At 40.9% G+C, this 22,779-nt stretch overlaps 3 protein-coding genes across 6 annotated transcripts; 2 read left to right on the plus strand and 1 right to left on the minus strand.

Annotated features, from left to right (window-relative positions):
* Positions 1–1,754: 1,754 nt before the first annotated feature.
* ap1g2 (adaptor related protein complex 1 subunit gamma 2) lies at positions 1,755–17,441 on the plus strand. Its single transcript, XM_040143321.1, is given in 23 exon segments — positions 1,755–1,887; positions 2,541–2,743; positions 3,194–3,240; positions 3,242–3,316; positions 3,509–3,650; positions 4,170–4,266; positions 4,361–4,437; positions 4,532–4,627; positions 5,091–5,171; positions 5,832–5,930; positions 6,038–6,093; positions 6,913–7,026; positions 8,203–8,343; positions 9,287–9,341; positions 10,005–10,127; positions 11,162–11,251; positions 12,144–12,271; positions 12,938–13,042; positions 13,201–13,348; positions 13,969–14,131; positions 14,326–14,477; positions 15,485–15,583; positions 15,948–17,441. Coding segments are annotated over 22 exon segments (2,397 nt in total). The 5' UTR covers positions 1,755–1,887; positions 2,541–2,542; the 3' UTR covers positions 16,056–17,441.
* A 62-nt stretch (positions 17,442–17,503) lies between these two features.
* On the minus strand, positions 17,504–19,587 carry nedd8l (NEDD8 ubiquitin like modifier, like). Of its 2 annotated transcripts, none has more exons than XM_040143326.1 (5): positions 19,569–19,587; positions 18,933–19,132; positions 18,229–18,276; positions 18,027–18,109; positions 17,504–17,905 (listed from the first exon to the last, which is right to left on the minus strand). In XM_040143326.1, exons 2-5 carry the CDS (start codon positions 18,948–18,950, stop codon positions 17,779–17,781), a joined length of 276 nt encoding a protein of 91 aa, XP_039999260.1. In that variant the 5' UTR covers positions 18,951–19,132; positions 19,569–19,587; the 3' UTR covers positions 17,504–17,778. The 2 variants fall into 2 exon arrangements, with proteins under 2 accessions (XP_039999260.1, XP_039999259.1); XM_040143325.1 differs by lacking the exon at positions 19,569–19,587 and adding an exon at positions 19,414–19,527.
* A 14-nt stretch (positions 19,588–19,601) lies between these two features.
* On the plus strand, positions 19,602–21,965 carry zp3f.2 (zona pellucida glycoprotein 3f, tandem duplicate 2). 3 transcript variants are annotated; one of them, XM_040143324.1, is made up of 10 exons: positions 19,602–19,735; positions 19,837–20,021; positions 20,100–20,203; positions 20,300–20,391; positions 20,468–20,648; positions 20,727–20,832; positions 20,912–21,000; positions 21,356–21,447; positions 21,555–21,667; positions 21,767–21,965. In XM_040143324.1, the coding sequence occupies exons 1-10, from the start codon at positions 19,669–19,671 to the stop codon at positions 21,779–21,781; spliced, it is 1,044 nt and encodes a 347-aa protein (XP_039999258.1). In that variant the 5' UTR covers positions 19,602–19,668; the 3' UTR covers positions 21,782–21,965. The 3 variants fall into 3 exon arrangements, with proteins under 3 accessions (XP_039999258.1, XP_039999256.1, XP_039999257.1); XM_040143322.1 differs by having other exon boundaries at positions 21,555–21,621; XM_040143323.1 differs by having other exon boundaries at positions 21,746–21,778.
* Positions 21,966–22,779: the final 814 nt, after the last annotated feature.

Here is a 22,779-nt window from a genome sequence, read left to right on the forward strand (position 1 = left end):
TTTTTATTCTCATTGGACTCATAACATCTGGACTCACAACATTTAAAATGTTCCCTTTTGAATACATAGAAAAGACCAGATTTAGCTTTAGAGAGCAAATGTCCGTGCACATAAATCTGTAGTTCTGATCATCACCACGGAGAGTTGATTGCTGGCTGATTATTTTACATTTAGAGTTGTGAAAAAAGTTCTGTTTCTTTTAAAGTGTGTTCTTGGCACTTGTGAATCACTGCAACTCTTCCTAAGAATTAAAACAGTCGACATGCTCAAAGAGAAGTCACACCAACAGCTGTGTTCATTTTCCTCCACTTTCTATCATTACAGTTCCTTGACATGAACAGAAATCTCCAGATAGAAAATTGTGAATATTCCTTGAAAGTTTCCACAGTGTATCTGCAATACATATTCAGCATATGATGACCATATATCCAGATTATTATTATTATTATTATTTTAAAATCATATCATCTTGTGATATTTATAAAGTATTTTTTGCATTGAACACACGCGTGGTTCCTCTCAAATGATATTAGGGTACATAGCTGTCCTCTTAAAGTCTTGCGTTGTGTTGGATTGTACTGCGTATACTGCAGTGCGATTGGTGGTGTGCTGCCTGCTGCACCACCTCATCAATGTTTCATCCACCTGCTGGAACACCTGACGTAGAAGGGGCGGAGTCCACGCACAATGAGCGATCAAATTGCGGAAGTCATGGGAAGAAATGACAAATCTAGGTGGGTCAAGATGTCAAATCACCGAGAATAACACAGGAAACAAGATGATTTCGCCTTCAAAATAAAGGACAGTGACGCTTTATTGTATTCAGATTTCTTTCTTCATGCAGTGGAGCTCATATTTAGTTGCATAGGTTTATATACTTAAAAACATTCACCAAGTACAGTCCACATGCAAGTCTATGCATGACAGATGAATGACATTTTGGCTAGATGTCCTGTAAACAATCAGTAGTGCATATTCCCAAACTATTTCCAAACATTAATTTAACTACCACAAATCAACTGCCACACAGTAAACCTAGGCCTCCTGGGGGCCTGGGCCCTTGGGGGTCTGGGGCAGTGGTACACTTTTCCACTATACACCTTTTGACTTGTAACAAATGGTAATTCACAGTTGTAGTTGATAACATTAATGAGGGCCATAACAACCACTGAAGACATCGAGGTCATGTCCTCCAGTACTTTGGTAGTTCACTGTCACATTGTCATGGCCAACTGTGAGACTTGAATAGGAAAGCCTTAACACCCTTACGTTATTAGTAACACCTATGCTTTTCCTACTATGACTAGTCAAAATGTCTGCTGGGGAAAAAGTCTATTATAGTCTCTGCGGTGTGGTGAATTTAAAACAGCATTTAGACATTCATGTAGGAAATTGTTTATTGTTATTACATTTAACTAAAAACAAATAGTATGAAAATAATATATATATATATATATATTTATTTATTTTTATTTAGCCAAACATTTCTTAGTTGAGTGGGGTTATTGCACCTGTGCTTTTCCTGCTATGGGATGTCAAAATATCTCTTATAAAAAAGGCCTATTAATAAGTAACAAAATGTCCCCCTGAGAGCAATACGTCTGATCGTGTGTAATGATCTCTCCAGCCAGTTCCCTTAAATTTTGTCAGATTTAAAGAGTAATCAAAATATTTCATTCAATATTCCAAATGCAATGTTTCTCTAAATGGGTTTTATTTTGAAAGCTGGGACAGGAATTCGTGTGATTATTTTGGAAGACTTGATACTTCATGGACGTAACTACAGCACTGGGGTCTCCGGCCAACTGACTACCGCCGTGTGTTGGAGGGGGGTCGGTTGAACCGGTCTACTTTTTAAATCCTGGCGACTGCCCTCGCAGTGTAGAGGTACGTAGTTATTTTGGACCTTAAACCATTCAAATAAACCCAGTGCCGTGCTAACTTAGCTAGCTCTTGAGCTCAACTGTCTCTCAGAGCAGGCTTGACAGCATCTGCAAGGTTAGCTCGGTTAGGTCAGTTGGCTAGCCCCTGGCTCATTTCCCTGACCTGCATCATCGACTGTGGGAGTGTCTTGCTAACTTGTTCGTCAACTCGTCAATTGAAATGTAGTTTTTACTACGTCAACAAGTCATATATATGTAGTTAGTCGGCAGTAACTTTCTATTAAAGCAGCTCTGGGTGTGAATAAGTCTAAACAATCTGTCACCAGAAAGAGCGGCCATTGTTAACCTGACTTCTAACGTAGTTTAAGTTGTTTGAACTCTTTTTGAAATATACACTCATAGGCTGCGTGTTCCAGTGACAGTACAGTTCTGCTTATAGTATAGTAAGAGCTTTGTATTTACCTTACACACACCTGGAGGCATAAATACCAACTACTACAGTACCACTCTATATAGTAGAGTAGTTTGTTCTCTGTTAATATTCAGTTACAGTTATATTCTAACATTTCCTTAACACCACACCACGTACAAACATACCAACACACACACACACACCCTCCCACACATCCATCCACTCCCCCACATACACACATACAGCCATGTCTCCATCAGTACCCCTGCAGGAGATGATTCGGGCCATCAGGTCAGCCAGGACACAGTGTGAGGAGCGGGGTGTCATCCAGAGGGAGTGTGCGGCCATCCGGGCACAGTTCAGACAAGCTGACAACGGGGGGCGATCCCACAACCTGGCCAAGCTACTCTACGTGCACATGTTGGGCTACCCAGCTCACTTTGGTCAGGTGAGGGGATTTTGCTAATGCCTGTCATGGGTTTGCTTGGGTTAATGGGGTTAGCAGGGTGAGAAACCATCATGGCAGCTGGAGGGACTGGGTTCAGTTAATCGCTGAATTGTTCTGAATTTCAGCAACACTGGCCCAGCTCTGATGATACTAGCAATGTTGCCTCTATGTGCATGTAAACCTGTACTGTAGGGCTCAGGCTTTCCCTGTGAACACTGTCAATTGTGGTTAATTCCCTAAAGTAAAGTCTTAAGCTTTTGGAGCCCATGTCAAAGACTGTGAGTCCACAAGGGTGGACATTGGAACTGGGCCACTGAATCCCTCCCAGCTCCAGGGCTGTGGCTCTGGAGTTGAGCCTGACCTTCAGCAGAGAATTCCCCTCAGGGGCATCAGTACTATAAGTGTTTCAAGTAACTTCACATCTCAAGGACTCGTTGCTCTTCCTACTAGATGGAGTGTGTTCGGATGATAGCCAGCCCTCGCTACAGCGAGAAGCGTGGGATATCTGGGAGCCATGATGCTGCTGGATGAAAAGCAGGACGCCAGCCTGCTCATCACCAACTCCATCAAGAAGTAAGTACAGCCCAAACTGAAAAATCTGAAGTCTCATTAACAGAACAGAATTATTATTATTACTCATTTAAATTCTCCGGACCATTTTATTTTCAGGATATTCTCAAATGATTTTTATAAAATGCTGAACACACACGATCTACACTGTCATCTTTTATGTTTTTTTTCTCTCTATGTGTGTGTGTTTTCCAGTGACCTCTCTCACAGTAACCAGTATGTACAGTCTCTGGCTCTGTGCACACTGGCCTGTATGGGCTCGGCTGAGATGTGCAGAGATCTGGCACCAGAGATTGACAGGCTGCTCCGAGCCTCCAACTCCTATATTAAGAAGAAGGTGGGGACCTTGACAGGGATATTTGTTATTTATTCAGCAGCACTTAAAAATATCAGCATTACTGCCAGTGGTTTTGTGTGTGACTTAGCAAACCCTATTTAAAGCTCTGATTGTCTCACTAGGACATTTACCCTAATGTGAAATATAAAGTGTGTTTTTCTTTTCTTCAAAAATTGATCTCAAGGAAATCTTGTAACCTCTTTCTAATATGTTGTGAAAAACAGAAATTAAGATTTTGTTCAAGCAGTATTGAGCATGATTATGACATGTTCATGTAAAAGGTATTGATTTATTATATCCTACTCGTGACCAGCGTTGGGGGTCATCCAGTCATATCTAACCACCTCAGCAAGTTGGTAGTATTACGTATTAGTCTACTTATGGCCTATTTGAAAGTGCTGTCGCACATGGATTTCAAATCCTTTGTCAGCAGTAAAACTAACAAGATTCCACTGTTGTCTGCTCAGTGTTGTTGTAATGATGTAATGGTGCTGATGACTTGCTCCACTGTTCTTTCAGGCTGCTCTGTGTGCTGTTCACATTGTGAGAAAAGTCCAGGATCTCGGGGAGCTTTTTGCCCCAGCTGCTCGGTCCCTCCTTGCTGAGAAGAACCATGGTTAGCTGGTCTTACTGACGCCTATCAATAACCTTGTCACTCATATGCTGTTTCCAAGAATTCTCCATGTTTTTTTTCCCCCTTTTATCAATAGGTGTCTTACATGGTGCTGTGGTACTCATCACTGAGCTGTGTGAGCGCAATCCCGAGACACTTGAGCGGTTCAGGAAGGTGCGAGGAACACACACGTACATCCTGATCTGTTGAGTCCAGTGAACCTATATGTACAGTATGTTGTAATGTGTTTGTACTGTGTGTATCTCAGACAGTGTCAGATCTGGTTCAGATCATGAAAGGTCTGGTCATTTCTGGTTATTCTCCAGAGCACGATGTGGCAGGAATCAGTGATCCCTTCCTACAGGTCAGCCAGTTTCACTCACTTTTTGTACAGTATCATATTTCTCTTTTGCTTTATTTACTGATGTATTGTTTATTTGTTTTGTATTTACTTTTGCTGTACATTTCCAAGTCATTACACTGACTATAGAACACTAACACTTCAATAACATTGGAGATACTTTATGTTCTCCATTTCCATTTCCCAGAATCTGTTCTAAAAATTAACAAATTTTACTTCATCTCAATATGAACATGGAACTTTTGAGCTCTTAGGAGATTTATTTGAATTCAGAGTGGGTTATATGTGACATTTTTTTTAATTTATACCTCAGACTCTTAATTGAATAGTCTGTTTTTCTTTCTTTTGTTTCATTTGTCTCATTAACGTACACGTCTCATGTCGTTCCTCCTCATGTTTTTGCTGATTCAGCGTACCAAACTAACTGATAGTCCAGCTGTTCACTCTCACCTACTTCCATCCTCAGGTACGCATCTTAAGGTTGCTGAGAATCCTTGGTCGCAACAATGAAGTAGCCAGTGACGCCATGAACGACCTACTTGCTCAGGTCCACTACTCGCTCAAAAATGTGCTGTTGGCAGCCTTTTTTTGATTGTATGCTCTGCAACATTACATTAACATTTAACTTATTTAAATAATTTTTTTGTGGTTCATTCTAAGTCAAAACAAAGTAACAAAGTACTGGTACATCTTCTTTTTTAAATTTTATATTGATGAAGTTTCTGTTGGTGTCAGCCATGGTAACTATGTCCATGCTGACTACCTAGTTGTATTGATTTATTCCAAACAAACTTGAACCCGGAGAACACATCACTTCCACCTGTGCCAGACTATTTTCCTCTGGAAAGGCCCCTAACTGGGGGTTGAAAAAAGCAAATGTAAAAACTTGAATCTCTTCTATCAATGAATTGAAGCGAGAAGCGAAAATTACAATCAGAGAAACTTTAATGATCCCTGCAGGGAAATTGTTTTGTTACACATTTCTCAACACTTAGTCAGAAAAAAGCTGTAAATAAGTAAAAAAGTAAAAACTACTATAAAATAGTAATAATATCATTAATAATAATATTATAATAATATTGAATAAATGATTATTTATTCAAAAAATGTCCCAGATCTTTAACATCTGTTACAGATACGAGTCAGGGAGATGGATGGATGTTGTTGTATGACTAATGTATTGATGTGTGCGTGACTTGTCATACAGGTGGCGACTAACACTGACAGCACTAAGACTGTCGGCAACGCTGTGCTGTATGAGACTGTTCTCACTGTGTTAGACATCAAGTCAGAGAGCGGCCTCAGGGTGAGAGACTAGCAGCCCTTCTCACAGGGTTTAACCACATCAATACATAGGGAATAGTGTTAGATAATCAATTAATGCGGGCATGCTTCATGTCGCTTGTGCCACAGGTCCTGGCTGTGAACATCCTGGGAAGATTTCTCCTGAACAACGACAGGAACATTCGGTCAGTGCTGTTTTCTTTCATTCTTCCCGGCCCACATTCCTGTTTGTCTTTCCCTTTTCATCTCTTCTGCAAATCCTTCCCTCCTTCCTCTCTTATCTCGTTGAGTCATTTTGACCTTTTCTGTTGCACAAGGCCAAACTCACTGCTGCCAGAGACAGAAACCTCCCAGTCAGCTGTTATCAGTCTGAGCTCAGTAATCACTTTCCCTGGAGCCATTCCTCTAGACCAACACCAGAAGGTCACTGTCTGTCTGTTTATGTTGATCTCTCAATTTTGGGCCATGTAATTTTTCATCAGGCAGTGAGGAGGACTGTTACCGGTTCCTTGGGGTTTTGTTATGTTACTATTTTTTTAGGTTTGTCTCCATAGGGGCCGTGTGGCAAGGCAGGCCTGTCTAGTTTTTACCTGCAGGGCCTCTGAATCTCTCTTCAGCTTTGTGACAGTAATAGGACTGGTTTATGCCTGTGAGGACTGCCGGACCAGATAACATCTCTCCTGTGCTCACATGAGTGCTTGATCAGTTCATGAGACATTTCAAGTGGAAAGATAAATTATTTATCTGGTAATGGTGAGAAAGTTAAGTTCGTACAGCACTGTAAATGAGTCTTCATTGTTAGCTGATAGTTAGAAATTATTTTTTTTAAAAACATTTACTGTATTTGTTGACTATATTGTCAACATTACACTGCACACTCAGAATGTAACTGACCTCGGTGTAGACCTCAGTGAATGCAGCTTACCCACAGTACTTCATCATAATGGAGTATGAAGCTTAAAACTTGACATCTTTATTTTTGGCTGTTGTTTATGTGTGTCCAGGTATATCGCCATGACCTCTCTTCAGAAGATTGTTGGGACAGATCATAATGCAGTGCAGCGCCACAGGGGAACCATAGTGGACTGCCTGAAGGACCAGGATGCTTCTGTCAAGCGGTAACTTTCACCTCGTCTCCACTCATTGTTTTGTTTTGTTTTTTCAAATTTATAAATATTTAACAGCTGGTCAGGGATCAGTTCATTTTTAAGTGGAGATCAATCAAATTTCCTAAATGTAGGAAACATCTCTAAAAGTACATAATTTCCTTATTTTATATTTGGGACAATGTTTGATGCTCTGACCAAAAGTAATAATTTAATGCTTTATGGCCTTGGTAGATAAATAGCAAAACCAACATTTTTTTTGGTCCACGTTCACATCAGAACATTTACATGATTTTTCATAAATCTACTTTGAATAACAGCGTAATACAAGGCTCATGTAAATGCCAATAAATATTATATTGCTGAACAGCACATGGTGCTGAAATGAAGTCTAATAAACTTAGCAGAGGAATAACATATAAACAATATCATTTAGCCTATTTGACCAGAACAGATTTGTGTCAACAATGAAAAAGCCACTGTTTATCATGTGTGAATAACCTTTCAATTGTATGTCCAAGAGCAACACAGAAACAACACAGAATATACATTCACAAATGTGAGTCATTTTTTGCCAAGAGTGTTAACCTCAGCCCTGATTTACTAATGGGAAAAATGACACACCTACAACAGAGTTTTATAAATTTGTGCTATTGTTAAATTAATTACAAGAAATAAACCAACTTAAAATATTCAACATATTGGCAGAAACACAGGCCTAAACGTTCAGAATGTTTGTTTGTTTATTTCTTTATGCTTGTAAAGCGTTGGTCCACAGAGAGGTCGGATACAAAGCAGCCTATGTGCACCAACGGGTCAGTGTGTTGCTAAAGGGCACTTCAGGGGGGCGGATTTTGATGACATGGGAGCATCTTCCTGTTCTAAAAGCACTTTGACAAAAGTCTGGATGTTGATGGACGCAGAGGAATTAAGCATGTGAACATTAATTTTCTGTACTTACTGAACTGCACCATTACCAAAATCACATCTGGTCAGCTGAGAACATACTGACCTCAGCTGTATCAACACAGAATGAACTAAAGGCTTTTAGATTCGAATTTAGATTTGAAATTAGGTGAATTAAATTTGAAATTGCTACACTCACAGTTACAGCATATCTTAATTTTAAATGGAAAGTTTATGTATAATGTATTTCCCGTGATTGTTACTCTCCTCCCATCCCTCCAGCCGTGCATTGGAGCTCTCCTTAGCGCTCGTGTCAGCCTCCAACATCCGCTCCATGATGAAAGAGCTGCTCCTCTTCCTCTCCTCCTGCCCCCCAGAGCTCAGAGCTCAAGCTGCCAGCGGCATATTCAATGCGGCTGAAAGGTAAGTGAAACACTGCCGACACATAAATGTGCATATACTTTACATGGTTGTATTACATATGCATAGAGTATCTGTGCATGCAGGTACACAGACATTCATGTGCATGTGAATGCATTGAATGTGCTGTGTTGTGCCAAGCTAAGATTGGCTTTTTAAAAAAAGAAGAGATGTGGATATACAGTAAACTTGATCCAGATGTTTTAAAGGTGCTATATGTAAGTTTTTGCTATCACTACATAGCCAACGTTAGCATAAACAGCTCTTTACTCACCAGTCTAGAAGAAACGTTGGAAGTTCAGCATCGAACTTAATTCCTTTACTCGCCAAGATCTGTCACCAGAGTTGGAGAGCAACACCAATCTTGTTTTGCTTGTATTTTTATCACTTCTTTTCCTCTATTGAAGTTAGCATACTAACCAGCTAGTCCGGCCCGTCCCGTCTCGTAATACCACTTTGCAATAGTGAGTCACTGTAGCGTCCAGTCTGCACTCAGTCAAACATGAGAGGATGAAGGAGTAGTGGAGATGCCTAGAGGTTGTATTTTAACCTCTTGTCATGTAAACGCAGCGATGGCTGAAGCTCTTGGTGAGTAAAGAGCTGTTAATGCTAACGTTGGCTATGTCGTGATAGCAAAAACTTACACATAGCACCTTTTAAGTGTAAAAGCTGCAACAAAAAAAGTCTCTGTGCTTGATATATTCTGTATGTGGCTACATGTCTTAACTCTGTGTCTGCCTCCACTCTCAATGACATCCCTGTCTGTTTAGCTGGCACTGTGACGATGAATAGCCTTCAGTTTTCCTGCTGTATATCACTCGACCACTTGATGCACTTTTGTGTGTGTGTGTGTGTGTGTGTGTGTGTGTGTGTGTGTGTGTGTGTGTGTTTCTGAGTCACTCTCAAGCACCACTGAGTTAGTTGTGTATGTCTCTGTCTTTGTCAGGTATGCACCCTCCCAGCGCTGGCACATTGACACCATCCTGCATGTCCTCACCACGGTAAATACAGACTGAGCCACTCACCCTGCTGCCTCTGACCTGCGTTTCACACTCACAACTCTTTTAAAGTTTTCTGCTGCCATCATGAATGTGTTATGCCTAAGTGTAGATGCCAGGGGCCACATGTGGAAAAAGTGCATATGCATTGGGATACTAAATATGTTATTTGTGCACATTACATTTGACAAGAGAGACTGTGTGCTATATTTACTTTGTACCTCTTCTGTACAAACATTCAGACATGCAGCCCAATGTCCTAAAAAGGCTTTTTATCCTTTACTAATGCTTTCCATTTACACTCTGTTAAAATCCTTACTTTTCATTCTGTCATCCATCTAGATAAGAGAATAAATTAAGCCCACATGATTACTGTAAAAGCTAATGCTTACACCAATCCTTTGCAATGGTCTCTCTAAACGATGGAGAATAGAAGAAGTTTATGGAAAGAGTAATGCTGGAGATATGGCATAAATTAAGGGTTAATCCGTTTTTGCTAAATATCTGTTGTAATGTATATGAACTGTGATGTAAACAGCCCCCAAGTGAGGTCATTGTGTCTGGGAGGAAATGTAGGGTGACCCGGATACTTGGACCAGCTGTCTAGTTATGTGTTTGTGGGTGTGTTTGTATGCATGTGTTTGACTCTGATTCCCACTCTGCCAGGCAGGGGGCGACGTGAGAGATGAAACTGTGCCCAACCTGATCCAGCTCATCACCAACACCTCCGAGCTGCACTGTTACACCGTCCACAAGCTCTACCGGGCTCTGATCACTGACATCTCTCAGGTGTGTGTGTGTCTGGGCATTTCCTGTTCTTAAAGTTTTAGGCAGATTAGCTTGGTGGTCAGTCTACTCATCCCGTGAAACTGAACAATAAAGTCACAATAAATAAAATTAGTTTTTAATGTTTATTTTATATCCTATTCCAAATTAATACATTGGTGTAGTTGATTAAGTCAGGTTTCTGTATGTGTCTTAGAGTAGAATAAACTCATCTTAAAGCAGAAGGAGCTACTCAAATGATGACATGAAACAACAAAATCGAAAAAATGCAACTACACAATTCTGTGTGCAAACAAAAGAAAACAAACCCCAGGGAATACAGCTGTATGTTGGAAAAACGTAGCCAACTTCACCTAACTCTGCCCACCAACTTTATAATTCAGAAAAGAAGTGACATCTAGAACAGACTTTGGTCAGCGAGTCCAGGACTTGTATCCATTTTACACACACACATTCTCACACATACTTCCATGCTGAGCAAAGCAGACCTCTAAAACCACTTGGACACTCAGACAGTTGAGGTAAGGATAATCCAAAAACCCTTGTAGAGTAACATGCTGTGGAATTTATCATTCCACACACTGGACAGGACTGACTGTAGTTAAGTACACCTGGTGTTTTCAGATTAAGTCAAGGTAGTATGACTCTTTAAAAGGTGGATAGCCCAAAGCTGTTCACAAGGTGAACCACATAAGTGTCAGTGTCAGTCCCGAACCAGACGGAGCTGGTTTGGCCCCATGGCAGTGAGAATAGTTAGGCTTTTGGATTGAAACTGGCTGATGCATCCATATTTTTGGAACCAAGTCAGATGAGCAGCCATGTCCTCATCTGTCTGGTGTAGTTTCCCATCTTCCACCACATTTATGTCCTGCGAATTCAGGGGAAAGTGGCTCTAATGCGTCAAACTGCTATTCTGACCAGTAAGCCAGTCTACAAGGAAGAACTTGATCAATTCTTTTATGATTATATTTTACTGTGATTGTAGTACAACGACTATAGACAGTAGTGTGTCATATATGCTCTGTGGGTATGTACAGCAATCCCTGGTGCAGGTGGCCTGCTGGTGTATAGGAGAGTATGGAGACCTGCTGCTGAGAGGAGAGTGCCAGGAGACTGAGCCCACACAGGTACAAAGAGCACAACCAATGCTGATTTATATTTTCATAAAAATGATTGCTCTTTACCACTGAATGGCATCAATGAGTAGTGATTCAGCTTATTCCTAGATCGTGATAGCTTTTGCATTTGCAGTCCTAAATACCTTGGGTCTGGTACAGTTTTCCCCAATAAAAATCCCCTGTCACAAAGAAGTGCTGCGTTTGGAATACATACAGGATCTGGGTAGTTGGCAAAAGTAATATCCGTCATGGTGGAGCAAACAAAGACATTGACATAGAGAAACTCACATTTCAGTGGCAGTGTTTGATTATCTAAAGGGTTTATTAATTTAGTCGTGTTAAACAGTTCTTCTGTCTTTCATAATTTTAGAGTGTGTGTGTGTGTGTGTGTGTGTGTGTGTGTGTGTGTGTGTGTGTGTGTGTGTGTGTGTGTGTGTGTGTGTGTGTGTGTGTGTGTGTGTGTGTGTGGGGAACAGTATACGCAGGTTTTAAAAACTAAAATACTAATGTCTATAAACCATAAAAGAAGTATATAGTAAGTCCAGCCTATGCTCCCTCGGGTTGATAGTCCAAACTGCACATATGCTGATGGTCTTCTTTAATTTAGCATCTGATATTTGCTTAATAGCAGATTAAAATATGCCAGGAAATATCTCCAGTGCCAAAGTCCAACACCAAGAGTCTTAATTAATTCTTTGTCCTTTTTTAAATTTGTAACCCTGAAAACTAGTGGTATGTATCTTTATCATACAGGAAGTGTAATGAATTGTGTTACTGTGCTACTCTGTATCTCCTAAGAGAGTACTGGCAGATAAACTGTGTAAGTGTTCGATTCCTAGTTTCACTTTGTTAAACTTTAATGACAGCATTCAGACCCTGCACCGACATGTCTCTTGATCAGGTCACTGAGGACGACGTCCTGGACGCCTTGGAAACGGTCCTACAGTCCCACATGTCATCCCCAGCGACGAGGGGCTTTGCTCTCACCGCCACCATGAAACTGAGCACACGCATCACTGATAATGTGGAGTAAGAACGCTTCTGTCACTCACAGCACACAGTGACCGCATGCAACTAAAAGCATGGTAACAGGCCATTGAGGCCAATATCTTAAACAAATAACAGTATTTAAACAAAAACAAAAAACAAGTATACACTGGAATATTTGCATGGTGAAAAAGAGAAAAACATTGGCCATTTATTGAGGAAGAAACCCCCCCCCCTACGTACAGACATATCCAAACACTGTCAACCTGCATTTGAATGTTACAACATTTCAAAACCATCCAGTGAAGGCTAAATGCTGCTTCCTCAAGTTAAAAAGAGGCTAATGAAAAACAAAATCGTACTACTCAAGAATTTACATTTACATATGTTAGGTCTCAGCTAAATGTTTCTATTAAATCTCTGGTCTCATTTTCAGGCTCACATGCCTCTGTGTCTCTAATGTTTCACATATGCAGAGTGACATCCGTGTCGGCACTGCGCATCTGGCCGTTAACAGATATTGATAGAGATTAGGAATTTTGTGGTGCCGCAAGTCTAGGACAGATGACTAGGCAAAGAGTTTCGAGGATCTAACGTCGAAATAAAATGACTTGTTTAGAAAAGAAACGTGATCTCTTAATAGCTGCAACAATTTCAAGATGGTCCTCTAACTTCTTCTCTGTCTTTTCATCACTCTTCCCTTTCCAGTCGGATTAGAAGCATCGTCAGCATCTATGGCAGCTGTATAGATGTGGAGCTACAGCAGAGGGCAGTTGAATACAATGCTCTGTTCAAAAAATATGACCACATGAGGTACGCCACGGCTTGATGAAGAAGCCAACATTTTCTGTTCTTTAAATGCAATATGTCTGCCCCCGCCCCCCGAGAATCTGAAGTAGAGTTCATTTGCATGTTGTGGTTACAGTTGCTGTAAGGCCAGTACAGAGCTGAGATGTTCCCCCTCTCCACAGGGCAGCAGTGCTGGAGAGGATGCCTGTCATTGAAAAGAACTCCCCGGGTCATACCAACGGAGAGTCAGCGGGGGACGCCATGAGGGAGACCCAGCCAGCCAAAGTCAAGCAGGGAGAGCCACTGCTGCCACCACAACCTGCCAACCAGGTAAATAATGATACATAGCGATGCATTCATATTACATGACAATATTCATATTATATGGTCAAGAATTGACTGATGACCTTGTGAATACATTTTCCCACCTGTTGATTGTTAGGATTTTACTTAGAACTTTTCAAGCATTGTCAGATCAGGCTCTTTGAGCTGTCTTACGACTGTAAACCTCAGATCCTCAGACAAGGCTCTTGTGGATGTTTTAATGTTTAAATGTAAAGGCTTAAAGCTGAAGGTAAGTGAGCCTTAGCTACTGCAAAATACCTGCCTGAGACAGTGAGCAAGTTGTTGCAGTGTTTTATGTAACCTGCTAACATCTATTGTATGTGGTGTGCTTTAAATTCTGTTATGACCAGTTAGTAATAAATAGTGGTCTCTCATTTACGGTCAGTACCTGTGTCATCATGCAAATTATCAGTGCTGTGTTAGTCAAACACCAGTGCAGGCTCCTGTGCGCTGGCTTCAAATTTTCTCTGATATTATGCAAATCAAGTTCTAATAAATCTAAGCTATTACCATTCATACTCTCACGTGACCCTATAAAAAATTGTTTGAGTTAAGGCTCAAAGGAAGAAGTTGTAGTTTCCCTTCCTGTCTATGGTTATCTTCAGGTGTGTGATCTCTTGGACCTGCTGGGTGGTTCTGAGGAGCCTCTGCGGCCCAGCCCAGCACAGGGCAGCACAGCACCGGGCCAGCCCGTCAACACAGCCGGCACTGCAGGACGAGACCTCCTGGATCTCCTGGGGGGGTTAGAGCCGACGCCTCTTGCACCAGGTCTGATACACGCACACACATTTGTAGAGACTGACAGAGAGAAAGAAACCAGGCAGAGAAACCAAAATTTAGCAGACTTGTGTTCTTTGCTTTGAATCAGTCTCCCCCACTTTCGATGTTCTCGGTTTCTTTGTTTTGTCAAATTAAATTAAAGTTAAATGCAAATCATCAAATGCATTTATTTTTTCCCATAGCTCCCACAGTGACGGTGTATGAGAAAGACGGTGTGACTTTGACGCTAAGTTGTGAGAAACAGTCAGACTCGGGCCTGATAGTCACACTCAAAGCCTCTAGCTCCTCTGGCTCCGACATCAGCGGCTTCACCCTGCAAGCTGCTGTACCCAAGGTTTGTTTCAGTACCAGTAATTAAACACACGGTGCCAAGCAAGCTTTTCTCTGCCAGACCATGTAGGCAATTCATCATAAACTGCCATACGTCACTCTGTATAACCAGTCTCAAAAAGTTACTGGGCAGTTTCGCATGTGTTTTTTATGAGGTTTATGATTGGTTCTGGTGTGGCGGATGAAAAAACAGCTGGAACTATCAACACACTTTGCAGGTCCATCTTGTAGCTGTAATTACACTTACTGTCTCCCCACATTGAACCAGTCTGTAGCTTTGTGGCAGGGATGTAGCTACCATTGAGGACATACAGTTTCTGGGACTACTGGGTTTTATTGACCTGAGGAGAAACTTACATTCTACCAAAAACTATATATTAATATATTAATATAAAAGAATTATTTATATATATAAATAAAACATACTGTGTTTCTTCAGAAAAAATATCTCTAAATTGTACTCTTTTTAGGTTTAAAAAAAAAAATTCAGTAGAGTAAATAATTATAAAAGAACTAGAATGGCACTCATCCGAGCACATACCTCCACCAAGGCTAAATATTGATGAAAATGTTGAAAAATACCCTATATCTCAATGTTAATGATATATCCTTAATGTTAACGTTAATGTTAATGATGTTAATGATATATCGCAATGATTAAAAATTGCCGCCCCTTTAACCGGATATGCACCAAAATGTCATGGGTTCTTCCCTGGCCCATGTCTCTTCCCACAACTAAGTGTGGTACAAATCGATTCAGTACTTTTTGTGTAATCCTGCTGACAAATAAACCAACAAACCAACAAACAGACACATGGGTTAAAACATGACCTCTTTGGTGGAGGAAATAACTGGGTATGATGTGGAAACAAGTCAAATTTACAGTTTTTTGGTCTCTAGTCAAACATTTCTTCAAGGGGTGGGGTTGCAGGGGGGCCCTGTCTCCCTATTGGTGGCTGTCAGTGTTAGTCCATGTTCAGTGCTTTAAACTTCTATTTGATCTCCCTCCAGAGTGTCCAGTTACACATGAAGGCCCCCAGTGGGGATTTTCTCCCTGCCGGAGGCGCAGCTAAGGTGACCCAGATGGTGGTCCTCAACAACCCAAACAAGGTGGGTCTGCAAATGCTGTGGCCACAGACACAAAGCTAAGATTAACACTGGTCAGTAAGAGGTAACGTTTGGTCAATCAGCTGTGAGACCCATCTCTTTTGTATAACAAACTACATCAGCAAAGACGAACCCCCCCCCCCAAATGCAGTAAATGTTAAATCAAATGTTACATCATTGTGAAAACATTAGAATGAGTACTCACCCCAACTTTTCACATATTTGGAGTTGTATTCAACAAAAAATCATCCATAATTGCAAAAATATGCCTTTTGCCAGCTCCAGATCTCGTTTTTAACTCCTATCCCAGATGAAAAAGCTCATCCAAGCTACATCAAAATATCTAAATCCTTCTTTCCCCCTCAAGGTGAACCTGAAGATGAGGATCCGCATATCTTACACCAGCCAAGGATCAGCCTTTCTGGATACAGTCCAGATTGACTCCTTCCCAGGACTCAGTGATGGCGTACACTGACAGCAGTTCGTCAGTCCAAATGGACTATGACAACAGTCTGTGGATGAGTCAGCAGGCATCACCCTCACTGGCAGTCTGCTGTAAAATCCTCTACACTATAGTCCGAGCTGCTGTTTCTCCCCTACCCAATTTTGTTGATGTTTTTTATGGCTGAAAAACTCTGTTCTTTCACAGGAAATCGCAGCCTTGTGTATGGAGTCACATGGTATTCCCCTCTCCCACAAGCTTTGGAATATGCAGGTATAATATGGAAATACCAAAACAGTAGTATTTTTTCTAGGAAGTTTGGTCTGACAACTCAACTGTCCATACAAATGCCCATTAAGTACCATCCAGTTTTTTGAGAAGCTACTCCAGTTGATTGTATTCAGAATGCCTCACTCCATAATTACATACGTTGATGTGGCTTGTCAGTCAGTATGAGCCACTAAATCAACTTTCCCCACACAGCACTCCATGTATACTCCAACATTGTGATCTGTCATTTTTCCTTTATTTGCCTTTTCCTTCTTCTCTTATTTGAAAAGCAGCTAAACGCTGACCAATGAGCAACTAGTACTACTATGAAGTTCCTTTATCCACTACACTTGATTTTATAAGGAAACAAAAGGGGCAGAAGATTTTCAACACATCTTGCATTCACTCTTCTTCTTACTCCTATTTTTCCCTGCCTCAGTCAGCTGAACAGCTCAGAGTATCCGAGTATCCATTTCCTCATAATTTCCCGTGCCTTTCATCCCCTCAAGAACCGAGGTTTTCTTTTTAAAAAATGTAATTATATTTAGTTTTGAACGCTAAGAAATGGTTTTAAATGCAAGTAGCCTAGTCAGATAAAAATGTTTTTGTCATTCCCATACATCCAACACTTGATTTTCCTGATCATTATCTCCTTGTCAATTGTTTACAGTCTCCTTACTGAGTGGTTTTATTTTCTGAAGACTGTGTATAGTAATACAAGAAGAAAAATGGGCATGATGCTGTTTACAAGATGTATATTTTAGATTTGAAGTGTATAAGCACAATTAGAAATGTATTTTGGAGATCCCTAATACAACCTTTTGTTGTAGTAGGGCAAAAAAGTGAGCTGTAAAATACATTCGATGAAAAAAAGTATATTACCATAGTTATTTGATAACTCATCTCATAATCACAAACCTCTTTTAAAGATCCTCTGGAGACTGGATGTAAGAAGTGGTGCTCTAAATTGATTTCAGTGCAATCTCTACCAGACTGTTTCAGATCACTACCTTAACTAAAATGTACAGAAAAGCTCGGGGGGAGGGTAGTATTCTGTCAGCTGTTTATATTGTCTTTGCATCTTCAGTCTCATGTCATTTTTCTAATTAAAAAAAAAAAAAAACTTTTCAGAATCCTCAACGGTGACTTGTCTTGGTGTCTGTGTCTAAATGTGTGTGTGTGTGTGTGTGTATTTGAGGACAAGGCTTAAATTAACTTCAGCATTTATTCACAAGCAAAAAGACCACAGTGTTCTCAAACTGTCTCTTGTACTGCATGGGTGCCTGCATCATCTGGTCAAACTCAGAAAGCCAATGTGGGTTTACAAAAAAACATCTACAAAGGAATAAGAAGGTCGTCTTTTTTTTTTTTTTCTTTTTTTGCATCGGCCCGGGAGCGTTGGATTTCAAATCTGTGCTGTAATGTGGTTCGATGGTGACAGACACCTAAAGCGTTGGCACTCAGCTGGCCCCATGACAACGGCGACTCATGACAAGGAGGAGCAGCGTATGCAGCCGGGACTGTGAACCGTCAAGCCCCCTCTTAGCGCCAACACAAGATGGAGCACTGAGCCTCCCTGGATCTTGTAGTCTGCCGCCGTCTTCTCATCATTCCTGAGGGCAAAACGACACAGGGGGAAGAGGACGAGGTGGTTTAGAGGAGAATGCTTGCGGACTAATCAGTGCATCTCTGCAACTACTACACAGCGAGATAGTTCACAAAGGAGGAGCTCACATCTGTTTCCCACTGTAGATGAGTCTTTGTTGCTGCGGGGGGATCCCTTCCTTCTCCTCTACCCTCTCTTTAATTCGCTCCACCTTGATGTACACAAACACAGCACGTTTAAACATAATATACAGTGCTTTGTGAGATCAGAGGATTTAGGTTTGCGTTCCTTTAAACTGTCTTGTAAGGACAACTTATTTCATTCCGTCACCTTGTCTGTGGGCTCGATGTCGATCTCTATTTCTTTCCCAGTGAGAGTCTGAAACACAAAGTTAACATGATCACATCAGCACCAGCTTTGATTTCTGAAATAACACGTAGTCTGCAACACAACTTTTCATTCAACACAGAGAAACAAAAACAAACAAAAAAATTCCAATGAACTCAATTATGTGAGGCAAATAGGAATTTTACATATGTATATTCCCCCAGGTGACTGCTCAGTTATTTATTTATTTCATTTTTTTGTCGGTCGACCTTTAGGTTGATCGATTTATCGTTCCAGTCCTACTAACAGCAGTGGGCAGGGGTACTATCGGTAGCGCACGAACCTAGCCCGTAGTTTGTCCTCCGGCTTCACAGAATCTAAAGGGTCACAGATTTTGTTTTGACACCGGCCCTTGAATTGGCGAACCTGCTGTGGCGTTTGCCTGTGAGTTAGCAAGCTATCAAATAACACAGCTACTACATGGCGACAAGTATGACACAAAGTGCAGCATGGTAATACCTCACCCAGCCAAAAAGCAGGCAGAAATAAAGCTCTTCAACACGGAATGAGATACACTTAAATTTGAATGTAGTAAGTGTTGCCCTGAAAGAAATTATCGAACCGGTAAGTGATGTTAGCGGGCTACTCAAAAACAGCAGCGACGAACCGGCGGAGAAGTGGAATCGTTGATAAAACCATGGTCTTACCTTAACCTTGATCAGCATGTTGAATAAACAATATACCACAATTCGAAATGATATGAAATGTTTACTGGCCGAAAAATTGCGAATTGCAACCTGCTGGTCTGGCTGCCTGGCTTGAGTTTACTTCCTGTGTAGCACGCTAAACGCTCCGGACGTCACACCGCACGAGAGAAAACGTTCCGCTCTAAGGAAAGACTGGAGAGCTGCAAACAGAGCGGAACCTTTCAGAGAGCTCAAAAATGACAGATTATATCATTTCTTAACCGATACATTAAAATGTAAGCATCATTTTCGTGCTGTAGCTGGTCATTTGGTGTATCATTATTTATAAGCTTATCATATTTTGTTATTAAAATATTAACCTGTGAAGTAATGAGTAATTGTAGCTTTCAAAAGATGTAGTAGAGTAAATAGTACAATAATTGCCTCGGTATTGTAGTAAAGTAGAAGAATAAAACAGCATGAAAGCACGTCAAAACTGTACCTAATTTTAGTAAATATACTTTACTAAAAAAGTGAAAATATGAAATATTTATGTTCTACAACTGCATTTGAAAGTTGGCAAAAATTAATGCCACAAAGTATATATGAAATTATGAGAATGCACAGAAACCCCCGAGCATAAGTAGAAATTCTGACCCAATGCCGTCCTACTCTTACACAGATGTCGATCATTAGGCTAATCAGACAGGAAGTCTATAAAGTGTGCCTGTGCCAATGTGCCTTGGATCATTTAGTCATGGTGACTCAATTCTACCTTGGCGTGTTAATCTGGGCTGTTTATACAACAACCGTCGCTAATGCAGGTATTCTTCAGACAGACATGCATGCAGAACTTTGCCAACCTTACGCACAGCTTTTAGCCGTTTCATCGACAGAAACTGACACCATAAGAATGTGTTTGCAGATATCAAGGTAGTCTGTGCAAAAGACTCGGTAATGATCACATGGAGGATCAGTGCGGAGATGGTGCCACATGCAGCTCGTCTCTTCCTCGGAAGCTGCATGCCATCTCACCTGAATGTGATGACCACTGGCGAGGGGGAAGCACAGTTCAACTACCAGTTTGCTGAATGCAAGTTTAAAAAACTGGTAAAGTACATGCTATATTTAACTTAAATACCTTCCAGCCACTTGGGTATTTTAATAACCAGTTTTCCTTCTCTACAGATAAAAGGAAAACGCTTAATCTATCAAAATGAACTGACTTACAGGCCACACGCAAAGACAAAACCTGCAGCCTTTGTGTATCCCATCGAGTGTATTTATAAAAGGTAGTGTTTTTTGGGGGTTTTTTTTGTTTTTGTTTGAGATGAAATTCCAGTTTAAAGCTGAAATGTGTGACGAGAAGCCTTACCATTCTGTTTCAGACCTGAGGCCTGGGTTCCCCAATTCCTGAACCCTGGATCAGGTGTTTCTGACGGTCGAGGCGGGTTGATCTTCCACATGGCACTCCTCAATGGTGAGTTCCCACCCTGCCAAATTCAACAGGAGCACGTTCAAAGACTTATTCTGAGCCTTTTTACTTTACCCGACAGAGCAATTAACAGGTGTAGCCAAGACAAATCTCGTCCCTCTGGGCTCTTTCATGCCAATATGGGCAGCAGTGGAGCAGAAGTCCCATCAACCTTTGCTGCTGCTCATGGAGGAATGTGTGGCAGCCCCGACACGAGAGCTGCAGCACGGCAGCCAGGTTTACCCAATCATTGACAACAAAGGGTAGGATTCCACATACTGGATAGTCTTTACAGTGATGGTCCTGGAGAAGTCCTAATCTGAGATTTAAAATTTCTTCAGATGTCTTCTGGAAAGCATGAGGGGAAACTCGGTGTTCCTTCCTCGATACCACTCGTCTGCCATCATCCTCTACCTGCAGTCCTTCAAGTTTCCTCTTGGAGAGGAGGTGAGAGAGGGCAAAATGGTGGCTGGTATCAGGAATATTATTTAAATCAAAACACACTCACTGCTCGTGTGCTCCTCAGGTGTACATCCACTGTAAACTGGTCGCATGGGATCCTGAAGTTCTGGATGAGAGCAAGAAAGCCTGCCATTATGTAAAGGAAAATGGGAGGTAATCATGGTTTAACAGAATAGTTCTGACATTTTTGCAAAAAATATCCATATTTGCTTTCCTGCCAAGAGTTAGATGAGATCAATACCACTTATATCTAAGTATGGAGCTGGCCTGGCCCTGTCCAAAGTTGAAGAGAAAAAAAAATACAAGCAGTACCTCCTAAAGCTGAATTATTGGGCTGAATTTGTTTTCCTTACACAGAGAAATATAAGTGCGAGGAGTTGAGTGCCGTAACTACTTCTTGTTAACAAAGTCACTGCCCTGGGCTGCTGGTGGTAGAAGCAGCTAGCGAGTTTTTTTTTTTTCTTCCACACCATACCACTGTTAAACCCCACGATGTCTTCTCTCTCAGATGGGAGCTACTCGATGACCCGTTTCAGAGCTCGCTCTGTAGCTGCTGCGATTCAACCTGCAAGTCTCGTTCCAAAAGAGGAGTTGAATGGGGTATTGATCTTTATCATTTTTGACTTCTTTCATGAAGTCATTTTCATTACCCCCCATATATATACACACACACCCTCTTTTTCCTTTATTTTTTATTTTTTTGGCAGAATCACATGGCCAGAGTCACAATTCTGTGTTGGGACCCCTGATCATCGTGGAGCCGTCTGACTCAAGGTCCCACAGCACACCTGTGGAGTTGGTCATTGCAGCTGACTCTCAGGTGTATCGATTTCATTAAAAAAATAAAAAAAAATTGAGTTTAAGGTCTTTGTCCTGAAACTAGAAGTTTGGATTAAAGTTCTCAACATTTTCTTAACAGGGTAGCCCAGTCTAAGGTGATGAAGACTGAGGGGCCAGTAACAGATGACGTCGGCTTCCTTCCGGACTAACAAGATGTTTGGGACATCATCTTATCTTGACTTATGTTTTAAGATCTATTAGATCTTACAGCAGTAACTGCCAAAAATGTTATAGCTCCATCTTCTGGTGTGCAATAAAACTGGTTTAAACTCCTGTTATGATTCTGCTCCATTTATTCCATCTCTTTAGCTGTGTGTTCCTCCTGTTTATGCTGCCATCAAAACCAGCCATTAGCACTTGATACTGCTGCTGTTCATTGCTTGATAAACTTTAAACTGATTCTTTGAGTTTTAATGATCACGTCAAGCTTTAATTTTTGAATGAGATGTGTACTTATTTATAGTCATCACACAATTCTATGAAATGAACTAAAATACCATCCGCAAAGACTATATAGTTGCCCAATATGGTGCCACACTATTGCAAGTTGTCCATGTGGTGTTTTAATGTTGCAGCTTGTAAACTGAAGTTTATCATTTGTATTTACACTTGGCTGGCAAGTTCAAGGAAACTGAATTGCAACACACTTCAAATTTTTGGCTTTACAGTTAAAGGACCACCTGAATTATTTGTGAGGCTAGATGATACATTTACATTAGTTATAATTTGATCTTCAGGTCATCAGACCCTCCTCCTGGGCCACAGAGGCTAGAGGATTCAGTCCCTAAATTCAGAGTTTTTATTTATTCCTTTCACTGAATACCACACAGATGTCTTCCATTTTTACTTCAAGCACCAGCTCAAGTCAGGGTACGAGTCCTTGAATTCTGATATGGCTGACTGCACTGTCACTGATCACCCATGTGTCACATTTCAGACCGCGCATGAAAGTGTTCCAAATCCGTACTGACAACGTCAGGCTGACTAACCCTGGGACTAAACAGTAACAATATCACTGGAAATCTCATCCACTAAATGTACAATAAATCATATACCTTTACACTTGTTTTTGTGTATATGTGTAAAAAAAAG

Source organism: Xiphias gladius, chromosome 14, assembly GCF_016859285.1.
Source record: "Xiphias gladius isolate SHS-SW01 ecotype Sanya breed wild chromosome 14, ASM1685928v1, whole genome shotgun sequence".
In the NCBI taxonomy this organism is placed as follows: Eukaryota; Metazoa; Chordata; class Actinopteri; order Istiophoriformes; family Xiphiidae; genus Xiphias; species Xiphias gladius.

What these genes read in the sequence shown, in the direction of transcription:
- nedd8l (XM_040143326.1), bottom strand. An exon ending in ACATCGAGCCCACAGACAAG is followed by an intron (nt 18,110 to 18,228) that starts GTGACGGAATGA and finishes GTGTACATCAAG; the next exon opens with GTGGAGCGAATTAAAGAGAG. An exon ending in ATCTACAGTGGGAAACAGAT is followed by an intron (nt 17,906 to 18,026) that starts GTGAGCTCCTCC and finishes TTTTGCCCTCAG; the next exon opens with GAATGATGAGAAGACGGCGG.
- zp3f.2 (XM_040143322.1), top strand. Translation starts at nt 19,669, where the DNA reads ATGGTGACTCAATTCTACCTTGGCGTGTTAATCTGGGCTGTTTATACA. An exon ending in AATGCAAGTTTAAAAAACTG is followed by an intron (nt 20,022 to 20,099) that starts GTAAAGTACATG and finishes CCTTCTCTACAG; the next exon opens with ATAAAAGGAAAACGCTTAAT. An exon ending in ATCGAGTGTATTTATAAAAG is followed by an intron (nt 20,204 to 20,299) that starts GTAGTGTTTTTT and finishes ATTCTGTTTCAG; the next exon opens with ACCTGAGGCCTGGGTTCCCC.